General features: G+C 43.3%; 1 protein-coding gene across 8 annotated transcripts in view; it reads right to left on the bottom strand.

Moving 5' to 3' along the window:
* Nucleotides 1–13622, bottom strand: part of TRM9 (RNA-binding (RRM/RBD/RNP motifs) family protein) — a 308840-nt gene that overhangs the window by 165052 nt on the left and 130166 nt on the right. For 3 of the 8 annotated variants that reach the window (XM_089460438.1, XM_089460440.1, XM_089460443.1), the window contains 2 exons: nt 12188–12283; nt 11875–11961 (listed from right to left, as the gene is read on the bottom strand). The exons of 1 other annotated variant lie outside the window; for it this stretch is intronic. In XM_089460438.1, coding sequence (XP_089316564.1) covers nt 11875–11961; nt 12188–12283 — 183 coding nt within the window. Of the gene's footprint in view, nt 1–11874; nt 11962–12187; nt 12284–13622 lie in introns of those variants that run through there. 4 more of the 8 variants (XM_089460437.1, XM_089460435.1, XM_089460436.1 and 1 more) reach the window with 2 other exon arrangements.

The following is a 13622-nucleotide window of genomic DNA, read 5'->3' as shown; positions in this document are numbered from 1 at the left end:
GGCCGTTCTTCTAACATGCTTGAAGGTAATGCTTTGGGGATTCCTCAGCCTTTCCTCCAAAGATTCCAATCTGCTGAGCAATCTCCAGCTGGATGCTATCTTGACTGCTGAGGTGCCTGCTTGGATTCTGTTTGTTGCTGCTATAAGGATAAGTGAATCTCCTTCAACCTCTAACGGGAAGAAGTTTTTTTGATCTGCAATGCAAATCCCTTTCCATAGTCCTTCCAGCTCAGCTGCATTATTAGTGTCTTTGCCAATCGATCCATAATAGATGTGCAGTATTGCCCCCGTGTGGCTCCTAAAGATTCCTCCAAATCCCGCTGGCCCTGGATTACCCTTAGCAGCCCCATCAAAATTCAGTTTGAAAGAGTTGATTGCAGGAGGAGACCATGTAAGGGGAGAGACCGAGCTGGTTGGAGGACGGGCTTTGACCTGGGCTAAGAAGGATAAGTCCAGATTCCAGGCTTTCAGAATGGTACATTCCTGAGGAGAGTCTGGCAGATCCGTGTCATGCCAGTTTCTGATGGCAAGAGTTTCTTGAAGATTTTGCTTCAGGAGGAGCCACAGAGCATCAGTTGGCCTGCTGGTGTTGTTGAAAATTCTGCTATTTCTTTCCTTCCAGAGAATCCAATAGAGAAAGCCTGGTATTAAAATCCATAGGTAGTTTAAAAGCTGGCTTTTGAAAGGGTTCTTTGGCCATTTTCTAATGGTTTCTGTGATATCTTCCGATCTCCTATTGCATTTTTCAATTCTCTCCCATAGTTGAGTTGCGAGCGGACAGGTCTCCATCAAATGTCTGATGGTTTCAGAATGGAGATTACAGTTGGGGCATCTTGATGGGCCAATGAATCCTCGTTTTTGCAGGTTGTCCCATGTGAGTATGCGCCTCTTACTTAAAAGCCATAGAAAAGTGGAGACCTTGGGCCATATTCCTGGTTGCCAGACCTTTTCCCATATCTGATCCTTGTCTGTCTGGGGGGCTGAGTAGCGAAGCTGATGAGCTTCCTTAGTAGTGAAAGTTCCTTTTGGCGTGTGACCCCATCGCAGTTTGTCCTGCTGATTTGAGTATTTAATTCTTCTGTAGTTTAATTCCCGATCTATTTCATTGTGCGTTTCCCCTTGCCAATCAGCCTGCCAGGTGCTAGCAGGTTTCCAAATTTGGAAGTCTTGGTGCGTGTGCTGTTGCCAGAATTGATGAACATGTGTGACATTTGCCTGCTGCATGGAAGCTTGCCATATTGGCTTTTGGAATAGAGTCGCCAGTTTCGGGAGTTGTTGCCATGAGTCCTCCCAGAACCTTGTAGTGGTACCTGAGTGAATTTCCCAAAAACTGTGCTCTTGAACGAAGGCGCTGTGAAGCTTTGCTGCATTCCATATCGGAGAACCTTGGGTTGTAGTGCTGATTCTGATGAGGTCGTTCCATTGGCTGCCCGGGGCATATTTTGCTTGCCAGAGCCTCGCCCATGGTGAATATGGTTTGGAGATCCAGTTCCACCATATACGTGCGCCCATTGTATTGTTGCTTTGGAGAGGATCCCTTAATCCTAGCCCACCATTTGATTTTGTTTGGCAAACTTCTTTCCAATTGACGAGAGCCCATTTCCTGTTTAGACCAGAGGAGCCCCAGAGAAAATTTCTCTGAAGATTGCGAATTGCTTTGAGGACCCATTTTGGCGCTGCCAGGATGGAAAAAAGATACAGTGGCATGGCCTGGAGAACCAATTTGATCATGACGAGTCTGCCAGCCATGTTTAGAGAGCGAAAAGTCCAAGACAAAAGCCTTGATGTTAGTTTGTCGAGGAGAGTCCTCCAGGAAGCGTGCTTGATGGCTGAGTCTGCCAGAGGAGCCCCCAGGTATTTAGAAGGAAGTTTGGCAATGGAGAACCCCAGAATACGAGCAATATTCCTTTGAGTGGAGGCGGGAGTGTTGAAAAAGAAGAGCTGGGATTTTGAAGCATTGATGGAGGTGCCAGAGGCTTTAGAGAAAAGAGAGAGTAGGGATTTGAAAACTTTGGCCTCTTGAGAGGAAGGATGACCGAATAGCATGGTGTCGTCTACAAACTGCTGATGGGATAGGGGATGAAGACCATGGAGAGAGATGCCTTTTAGAGCATGGGTGGAGACGGCGGATTTGAGCAGTCGATTAAGCCCTTCTGCCATTAGGACAAAGAGGAAGGGGGATAGGGGGTCCCCCTGTCGGATACCACGGGAGGGGTGGAAAGGCGATGACGGGAAACCATTAAGCAGGACAGAGATGCTGGGAAATGAAATGAGATTCATGATCCATCTAGTCCATGTGGAGTTGAAGCCAAAAGCCAATAACATCTGATGAATATAATTCCAACTAAGTTTATCAAACGCTTTGGAGAGGTCCAACTTTAGAATCATATCTGGTTTTTTTAGAAGCTTTAGAGAGTGGATTACCTCATTCGATAAAATGATACCATCCATGATCTGCCGCCCTTCTACATAGCCCGTCTGCTCCGGAGAGATGAGAAGAGGAAGGAGAGGTTTGAGCCGGTTCGCTAGTACTTTTGAGATAAGCTTGTAAATGACATTGCACAGTGCTATCGGTCTATATTTATCGGGCTTATTAGGTTCTTCGCCTTTAGGTACTAGCGCTAAGAAGGTTGCATTGAGGGAGGGAAGAATCTAGTGCATAATTCTTGATTCCTCCACTGGTTATACCTCTGTCTTGATGAGCGCCCAAAACTCATGAAAAAAATTGGCTGTGAAATCGTCAAGACCAGGTGCCTTGCCGTCCTTGAGTTGGGCCATCGCTTCTTCTACCTCCCTGAGTGAAATGGATTGGAGCAGCTTGTTGTTGTGATCCTCCGTTATGATTTTGGGAATGTGCTGCGTGATAGTTCTGATTGCGTGGTCTCTGTTTCCTGGAGGTTCCCTGAGAATTTCCTGAAAGTGATCTTTAAATTCCTTCTCCATGTCTTCATGTGCTTCTAGTCTTTCCGCGTGTTGATTGTTTATGAATGCTATGTTGTTGTGCATTCTTCTTTGGATGGCAGTTCTATGGAAGAATTTGGTATTCTTCTCCCCCTCCTTGAGCCACCTAATTCTGGACTTTTGTCGCCAAAGAATTTCCTCTTGCTGCCTGCGGGCTTCAATTTGATTCCAAAGGTTCTGTTCCTGTTGCGCCTGCTCATCTGTTCTGCCTTCCAAGATGAGAGTCTACTGTAGCGCATTCATTTGCTGCTCCAGCCTTTTGCGGTTCTCGAAAATGTTGCCAAACTGAGTACGATTCCAGACTTTGAGGACTTGTTTTACATTTTTTAATTTTTGTTGGAATTTGAACATTTTGGCACCTTCCGGCGGGATGAATGATTGCCATGCTTCACTTACCACTGTCTTGAAGTTAGGATTTGAGAGCCAGAAGGCTTCAAATCGGAAAGGTCTATTGCTTCTTGTGCCTGGCCGAGACCATTGTAACATTATTGGCCAATGATCGGAACCGCCTTGGGGCATTATGGAGGCATGAAAGTCCCCTCCCAGATGTATGGCATTATCCGAGATTAGGAACCTATCTAGCCTGGAGGCGATGTGTTGAGTGCCCCTGCGCTTATTGGTCCAAGTGAAAACTCCGTTGGAGGTTTGAATGTCCATTAATTGATTATTTTGAATGAATTCCTTGAGACCGATGCTGTCACTTTCTAACCTGATTCTACCTCCTTTTTTCTCCTCCATCGTCTTGATAATGTTGAAATCCCCGCCACCGATCCAGAGGGGGAACTGCCTGTTTGCATTGAGAATAGTAAGAGTGTCCAGAAGTTCTAATTTTTGCTGAAGAGTCTGCGGGAAATACACATTTGAGAGGTGCCCATGGATGTTTGTGCCGATGAGATGGAAGGACGCTTGAATGAGGTGATGGGTGGCATGAAAGTCATATAGAGTGAGAACCTGTGGATTCCATAAAATGGTTAATCCTCCTGAAGCCCTAGAGGCATCTATTGAAACTGAGCAGCTGCCTGACCAAATCTTGTAGTGAATTCTCTCTATAGCAGTATTATTGCTTTTTGTTTCTTGAAGAAAAACTAGTGATGGTTTTTCTTGCTGAATCAAATTTTTTATCATTCTGTGTTTTGAGGGGCTATTGAGCCCTCTCACATTCCATGAGATGAGCTTCATGATGGACAATGGGGTTTGGGTTTGTAAAACTTTGTCAACTTAGGGAACCGTCCGGATTCCATAAGTATTTCTCCTACTATGATTGTCCTTTGTAGGTCTGTCTTGCGCCCTCTTTTCTTTGTTTCTTTGAGAATTTTTTTCCCGTCCCATGGACTACCGGCTTGTATACCAAGACTTTTGTTGCGCTGTGCTTTGATTAGAACTCCTTCAAGCCTGTCGATTTGCCAAGGGGGTATTGAGTTGTATTCTTTCTGTTTGCATGCAGTTTCTAGTTTGAGGATGTCTAGACCATCCAGACTGACATGCACCAGATCTTCTTCCATGATAGTAGGGGAACTCTGATCTTCCACATCTGCAAGGTCCTATAGACTGAGGGCAAGAGCTGCATCTAGCTCCATTGCCGAGGGCTGCTGAGTGTGCTTTGTAGCAGATTTCCCCGGGGAAGGGGGGAGAGAGCCAGTATCAGAAACAAGTTTTTTATCTGAAAGGGGGCTGGTTAAGAGGCCTTGAGGAACGGGAATGGAGGACTGCCTGGGGGCGATGGGAGCATGGGAGGAAGAGGGCATGGAGGGGTTCTCCTGAGGTTCTGAACTTGGTTTTTCCTGAGGATCAGGAGATGAGAGCAGAATAAATCTGTTCTGAGAGTCAATTTTGATGGAGTTGTCTGAGACTACATGGTTTTTCTTGGCATGCCTACGACGATTCGGAACTTTGATGAATCCTTCATAGTCTTTATTGGATTCATTGGCTGTAGGTTTGGACTGCGAGTTCATAGGACAATCTCGGAAGAGATGGCCATGTTCATGGCATTTACGACAACGAAAAGGGATGTGCTCATAATCTAAAGGTTGATTCCATTCAAAATCATCATGAAAGAGACTTACCGAGTCAGCGAGAGCTTTGGTCAAGTGCATCCGGACACAGATCCGGGCATAAGAGGTATATCTGCGAGTTTTGGTTTCCTCAGCAACTTTGATGAAAACCCCTAGTTTATTGCCAATGTCTGCTAGCGTTTCTTCTTTCCAGTATTCCACAGGGAGGGAATACATGCGTATCCAGACTGGAGCACAATTGAAATCCTCTTTATCAGGGTTGAACCTAGGTTTCCAGTCCCGGAGGTATAGACCTGAGGAGTTAAAAAAATACGGGCCTCCTTCGAATATGCGAGATTTGTCCTCCACGCAGTGGAAAATGGCCGTGAAGAAGCCTTTGGGTCCAAGCTGCAGAGTGACCTGTCCTTTAGGCTTCCATTTTGAAGTTATCCATCCCTGCAGCGCCTTTTCAGTTGGCCAGAATCCGAGAAACTTGCCTATGAGCGCATGGTCCTGCATGAACTGGATCTCGCTGTTAATGCGGTGACTAGGGAGATCGACTTTGATTCGTTCTGCAACTTTCGGGATGCAGGTAGCCGAGGTTACCTTTGGCTGTGACGAAGAGGCTTTTTGGTGCACGTCTTTTTCTTTGTCATCTGTCTCACATGGTGCTGAGGGATCCGCTTCGCTGTTTGTCAGTCTTGCTCCCTGATCAGTTTCAGTGAGACCGCCAGGAGAGGTCAGAGGATTTGCAGACTGTTCATTGTCAGAGGCTGGAGCTGAGTGAGGGGGGGGGGAGGATCCCACCCCTCCTGCGGCGCGTCCATGGAAGGAGGTCAGAGGGAGCCCGGCGGCGCGAGCTCAAAAGGTCAGGGGAGTACAGAGATTAGGGTTGGCGCATTTCTAGCAGGCGAGGCATTCGCATTCTTCAGAGCTCTAATTCGGCATCAAAAACCCCTAAAATGTTGCTTATTGTGAAACTTCAGAGTTATGATTTCCCATTCTGAGCTTGTTTCTTGTTTCTGGTAAGTTGGTCACATAGAAGAAGGTCACTTCCCAAAGCTAAGCTTCTTTATTGACGATATAAATTTTCTTATTACATGCCCAACGGGTATATACAGGGCAGTTCATACAGGGCAGTTCTGATAATTCTAGTTGAGATGTCAGAGAAATTTCAACAATTCTATATACGGTCCTCCTCTTTGATAAACATTCCAAACAAGGAAATGTAGCCATATGCGTTAAGATGAAAATTATGAAGTCACTACATAATTGAATTTCATAAATTAGAAACAAAATAATTGGGGTTGGTTAAAATACAGAAGCTTGAAAATGAGATTTAATGGGCTTGTAAGGTCTCACAGGGTTCTAACCTGGCTCTGATACCAAATGTAAGGACTGAGCTGATGTAAAGGACCATTTCTGAAACTATAAAGGTTTACTGAACTGTAAATATTGTAAGGAGTTTTTATAGAACTATCTATTTTAAACAGAGTATGAAACTTTAAAAAAAATTCTGTTCTAAATTTATGCAAAACTTCATATGACTAATTACTTGATTCAATGATAAGTACTTACATGGTCTGCGGCGAATGTCTGTTGCAGATGAAAATGTTTCAGAACTCTTCCAGTTTGCTCTCGTTTACCAAAAGACTGAAACCATCCAACCAAACTGAGCAGAACCTCGCTACTCAGTCCAGTAAGCTTCTCAGTTGAAGCAGACTATTCCGTAGTGCCCAGAAACCTCAGAACAACCAGCTCTCCTTCCGTAGGTAACTCAAGTTTATTTCTTCAGTATCCCCTTCGTTCTTCCTTCTTCCTCCCCCCCTTCCCAAACTCTTCCTTCTACTTTATAAACTAATTCTTGGCGGTGGCCGTCCTTCCTCCAGCACCCACCGCTTCATTTCCTCATGACACCCTTCCCTTGCCGTGCCATATACATTTCTTTTTAAAAAGGGTATATTGATTTTTTTAATTAACTTTCCTTTTTCTGATTTTATTTTAATATAAAGGTTAGACTTATATTAAAATATTTTATCATTCCCCGAATGCGGGTGACACGATAGCTGAGAATGAAGTGCCACATGGTTACCATGGGCGGCCCCAAGCATAAGACTCGCATTTACTGCGATCTGCCGCCATGGATCTTAAGCGTGGGTGCAGGTGCGATAAGGGACGGCAATTCATTGCCTTGTCCGGGTTTCAGCTGCGAATTCAGAGTGCAGTTATGGCATGCGAAGTCCGAGGAAGAGCAGAGGAGCATAAGAATGGTGAGGGAATGGAATGTAATGTGTTGGGTCAAGCTCAGAACTCGGAATTGGGTTTATGGTCGACGGCTCACAGAGCTAATGCTCATGTTGCCCCTTTGGCAATTGGCGGTGGTTTCAGGTCTGCAAGGGAGGGTGAAGGGTGTTTCAATCTCTCCATCTCCTCTTATCCTGCTCTGTTTCGTTTTCCTGCTATCAGGGGAATCACGGTCAAGCCTCGACAGCGCCTTCTCAGTCGTCGAGGCTCTAGTAGAGGCGGGTCCTCACGCCCCTCAATCGCAACTCCCCCCTCCCGCTGCTGTCGATGTCTATGCCACCAAGTTGCAGAGGCTCATCCCATCCAGTCGAGCCAGTTCATGGACTCCAGCAATCCAGATTCGGGCTCGGCTCCGCTACCTGCGTTTGGAACTGCGGTCTTCTCCTTCAGCAGTTCCCAGGGCAATTCTCGTATCAACGCCCATGTCTCGGTCCTTTTTCTTGAAGAACCGAAGGAGGAGGACGAGGAACAACCCAGCACAAAGTTGCACCAGGCTGGAAGCTCCAGGGATGCTGAGGGTTTGCCAGAGGGTAGCCCAGAGCCGGCTGTCGTTCCACCTTCGACTCAGGCAGCACCTTCTTCAGAGAAGGACAAGGCCGCTTGGGACTCTCTCCCGGAAGGTATGTGCTGGATCATCGAGGAGGAGCCGGACGAATAGCTGTCCGTTCGCTCAGCTTCCCCCCTTCAGACGCTGCTCAGGTTTTCCTATGACTTGCTACGTTTGCTACAATGGCTTACTATATGTTTTGGTTGTTTCTGTTTGGTTCGAGAAATATTCTGTTCAATGTTTGTCAATGCCCCTGCAAGGGATCCTTATGAAGGTCATCTTTTTCTTTTCTGTGCCCCTGCGTGGGATGTCAATTTTTGCTCTTACTGCACCTCAATGGTTTAACGCCCCTGCGTGGGTGATCTGTCTCAGTGGTGGTGCCCCTACGTGGGTGATTTGTCTTAGTGGTGACGCCCCTGCGTGGGTGATCTGTCTCAGTGGTGGTGCCCCTGCGTGGGTGATTTGTCTCAGTGGTGACGCCCCTGCGCGGGTGACTTGTCTCTGTGGTAGGGCCCCTGCGCGGGTGATTTGTCTTGGTGGTGTGGCCCCTGCGTGGGCGGTTTTTTTTATCACTGTAAGTCCAGAGTGCCATCCACGGCCTCTGGCAATATGACCTCATGACTGTAACTGTTTTCCTATTTATGTATATAATAGAATAGCATAGTCTTAACGAGAAAAAAAAAAAAATATTTTATCATTAGTTTATTTTTATTATTTTATTAATTGATTAATATAATTTATTTATTAAAATTTATTTAATATTACTTTTATAAATAGGTCGTTACAATCTACATCATACTGCCCATACTCATATCATCATGCATCATTATGCTGCCCATGCTCATATCATCATGCTGCTTATTATGCTGCCCATGATCTCATACATCATGCTGCCTTCCTTCGGAGACAGATGCTCCAGTGGTTTCGGCAGTTCCCGGTAGTTCCGGCTTTTCCGACAGTTCCGGCTTTTTCAGCTTTCTGGCTTTTCCGACAATTCCGGCTTTTCCAGCAAATCCGACTTTTCCAGCTTTTCCGGCAATTTCAGCTTTTCTGGCTTTTCCGGCTTTTTCGGCAATTCCAGCTTTTCCGGCTTTTCCTTACAAATCAGGATCTCTCCTCCTACTAAAACCCAAAGACAAGTAGAGAGAGGAAGAGATCCAAGTGTGTGAAGAAATGACTTGAAGTCCTTTTCTGTTTATACTAAAACGTAGAGGTTCAATAGACATGACTGTTGGGCTTCTGAGCCTACATAAGTTGCTGGCCGACTTAACAATTTGTCCATAACATAAATAAATTCATTACTTCATAAATACTGATTTGAATTGGATGATCTTTAGATCAATCCGACACCTCTCAATGAGAGGGATCCAATAAAAATATCAGCTGCCATAAATAATATGACCCACATGGAGTTTGGCCCAGTGTTGCAGGAATCGCGCCCCCCCCCCCCCCCGGATCCAAAGGCAGAATCGCGGATCGGAGCGAATCGATCCGGAATCCCCAGTGGAAGCGCGGATCCGTTTTTGAGGTGGCGCGATTCCGGGTTAAAAAAACGATTCCTGCCATTTGAGGTTGCGGCCCCCCGGAATCGCGCATCCCTGGACGCAACCTTGACGCAACCTGGACGCAACCTGGACGCAACCCACCAATATGACATCATTCTCATATAGGATTCCTAATACCATATAACTTGAGCATTGTAGCCTGAATATACGGTCTTACTGCTCTGAATACAATGTCAACTCAATGAATATACATTGAAAAAGGGCGGGTTGCGTGGCGCAACCGGAAGCGCAATCATCTACTGAACTGATGGATGCACTTCTATATATTCATATACTGTACCATCATACATAGGGATGCCATACATATTTGTGAGATTGATACACACACACACACATAAATATATACAACTGTTGAAGTTGAGGTCATGCATATACTGCTGTAATTAGAACATAGCAATACCATACTCAAGCTATTTGAGCAGTGATATCCATACATAATGCTAAGTGCATATAAGAATGAAGAAGTCTCTGCTTATAGGTTTATACCCATCATTGCCAATATTGGGAAGCCATACCAATATTGATCTATATGAGAAACGATAACATATATATGACTGAAGCAAGTGACATGTCCATATTGAATTGATGTCATGAACAAATGTCATAATGCAAAGAATCATACTGAAGCATATGCCAATGATCATATGACACTATTGGTAAATCATACCAGGAGCAAGAGCATAGCCATATAACGAACGTCCAATTATTCCAGAGGTGCAGTATCAAATTATCAATACACTGTGAGAGTAGATCTGAGAGACTTCCTTGTAAAGTCTGCAATTCTTGCTAATGTAGTTTGTTGCCCTTACCTTGCTTCAAATCACTGTGATCTTATGTCCAACTATGCTTCCACCTATGCTGATCTACTAGGTATTCAATGTACTGCTGGTGGGGCTTAAGGTTCCTCCTCAAGCCTCCTACAATTCACGGTTTTGCTACAGCAAGGTCTAGGTCTTCATATACATGAAAATATACTTGGTTATAACTGCACTGATCCTCAGGATGACTGTGGCCTGGGTAGAGGACCTTAACTAGGCCTTCACCCCCTCAAAACAGACCCCCCAAGCTGCTGTAGAAACAACCCTTCTTTGTGGCCTAGAGAAGAATGAGAATCTCCTTCGATGACAAGGAACCACCCCCCTTTACCTGTGCTGTTGCTTGAGATGACTGCAGCTAGGGCAGTAGGTCCCTTCTAGGCCTCTTGGCGCTCTCAAATCCTCCTCCTCATACAGCTGTAGCAGCACCTTCCTGCAGCCTTGTAAACAGAGACAAACCCTCCACAAAATAGCACAGAAAAAGCATCAATACTTCTTGACTTGTGGCCTGATCTAGCAAGTGAGATGCTGCCCTAAATAGTCTTGAATTAGCTCTCCAAGCCTCCTTGCTGGCTGCTTCCATTAAATGCTGAAGGAGGACTTTGCAATCATGGTTTGCATTTTCAAATTTGATTTGTGGCCTTCATGAGCAATTGAGCCCAGCTCTGACATATTCCCAAACTTGAATTCTAACAGTCCCTTGCTTGATAGAAACTTGATAACTTTCCTTGTGATTGCATTCCTTCTCTTGCTTGAGCTTGTCCTATGAAATTTTATAGGCATCAAGCAGTATCAAATTGATACTGATGTATGTTTGTAATAGCTAGAATATAGATGATTGTTGTACATACTAGTAACTACAATGGAATCATGGATGCCATATCTATCTTGATTTATGCAAAAATATGCATGTTTTCATGTCTTCTACAATTAATTTGGTATTTGGGATGTTTTTTTTGAGTATAAATGCAAAAAAATATAAAAAAATATATATATATAGCAGACGCTTCCGCGGACGCTTCGCTTCCTAGATTTTTGGAAAATGACGCTTCCGCGCTTTCCGCTTCGCTCCCGCTTCGTGCAACATTGGTTTGGCCCTAGTTGCCAATTTTAACATGGTTCAAACATAACTGAAAGATATGATTTCTTCTAGGAGAAATTCATCCCGGAGCTGCCAAACTTTAACACATATTTTTCATTTTTCACATGAGGACAAGAAAATTGCAAATACAATGATGTCATCCAATCTAAATTACAGGTAGGCATGTTTAACTCAGAATTTTGTAAAATGACTATGTATACCAGCTTTGAGGAACTGTACCTAAATATCCCTTTAACTAGGTCATTTTTGTTCATGGAATCAAAGCAAAAAAGAAAATAGTTGTTCTATCACAGTGAATGAAGCTCTGATGGAATGATGTCCTCCAGTGTTCAAATCTTACCAGTGAAAAACTTATGGAACCCTCTGAAAAAGACAAACCCTTCAGCTATGTAACTTAATGAATTAACTGCAAGTAGTAAGAATATCAACACAAAATATATCCACATAGTGGACTCACATGTATCATTGGATAAAGTACAAATGCACTTCCACACTTAGTACCAATGTAAAGCAAAATGAAAATTACAACTTAAGAAGATAATATGTAGTGCATTAAGAAATAGGAAAGAAGTCAGAGTCAATATCTTACTTTATACATGAACTCATAACCATAGTGTTGAACTCTTCTTTTCATGAGCCCTTGCCAGGGCCTTTCATCCACTGCTGCAAGAAGTTCCTAAACAAATTAATCAGAGTCCATATTGACTATAGACAGTAGTAGACACTTTGAGAATTAAATATGTCAAAGCACATCCCCCTGAATCTAGGCAGAGTTTCAAATAGCAGCCTTTCCATGAAAATTAACATTCAGAGATTGATTCTGTAAATAGCCATCCATTCCTGTGATGAATGTTGAAAATACAATAGTAACATACACAACTCTATGGATATCTTCAACTTACATGTTCTTCCTGTTCACTGACAAAGTCATGAATTAAAAAAATTCCCGGAATGCCCATCTCTGAAGACACTCTGAACACTGGTAATGTATCTTCAACCTAGCATCAAGTCATATAGTTTAGCATGCCTAACCTAATTCAATCTTTGGACTACTACCATAGCACTAAGACTCACTAGATTCCATGAAATTATTTAGTAGTCAGGAAATACAGCCATCTGCAACTTTACAGAATGATATGCCTTTTTTCACACAGGATATGCAGAGAATCCACTGAGGTTTACAAAGCAAGAGAAGTAATTGGTCATGAGTACAACATCTATATATCTATTTCTTACCAAGGTTCACACAAGGACAACTAGAGAATCAGATATGGAAAGATAACCATATTTAGGCACTAAAAATGCTCAACAAATTTTCATTCTCATTTCCTTGTACCCTTGCACTCTAAACAGGCATTCAAAATAACAGAAGCCGAGTCTCTTACTGCCAATCATATATATACTTCAACTCCATCCAAGACCAACTAATGCAAACCAAAAGCAAAGAACAGAACAGATTTTTGTATTATGATTAAAGAAAATTGAGTTATATAACAATTGATTACCTTACAAAGTAGGATTGGCAGTGCAACTATCCATTGAGCAAATATTATTACAGTTTACCTTCATAAACTAGATACTTTCAACGTTTCAATAATTTTTAATGATTTGCCCACCTCTAGTGAAAAAGATTCTGATCGCAAAACACTGGACAATAAACAGGGTGTTTTGCACCTTTAGAGTCCACTCCCTAGCATGTGCATTGTTAATCTATTCACTTACAGTACCAAGGAAAGGTTTTATACATCAATAGATGCTTTTAACCTATGTAAAATGCTACAACAGAAAAGTGGCACGGATATGTGTAGAGAAAGGCCATATGTATACCTAAACAAACCAAATTTTGAATGTTCACTCTCAATAAAATGACGAATAAAATTGGAACAGCAATTGCACAACAGAAATCCCAAAATGACAAAACTAATTATTCAGTACAGAAAAAAATATGCAGAGGGGATACAAATAGGAAACTGTTGTAGTCCATGTCGATCTTACTCCATTGTGTACTAATGACAACAAACCCCATGTAATATCTTGCTCAGGTCTCCCCACCTACCACCTACTCATATTGTTGATCTGTTCACACAATTCCCTTACTCTTGTAGCTTTCTGGAAAGGTTTAGAAGTTCTTGATAGCCCTTCTAAGGATGCCCCAAACTCCTACAAACATTCAAAGTAGCACTTTCAAGTAGATCTTTTAGTCCCTTGTGGAAAAGAAGCATCACTTTAAATGATTGATATCTGTAAAGGTCTTGCCATGCTTCAGAGTTGTGTGGCCTCTGCTTCCAGTAGTGGCTTGATACTAGAGTGATTTTGTCTTCTGCTCCATCTTTTGAG

Source organism: Pinus tabuliformis, chromosome 7 (genome assembly GCF_031772625.1).
Source record: "Pinus tabuliformis cultivar Carrire ecotype Pingquan chromosome 7, CPIR1, whole genome shotgun sequence".
Taxonomy (NCBI): Eukaryota; Viridiplantae; Streptophyta; class Pinopsida; order Pinales; family Pinaceae; genus Pinus; species Pinus tabuliformis.
The sequence above is the reverse complement of the archived record's forward strand: the minus strand, read 5'-3'. Positions and strand labels throughout refer to the sequence as shown.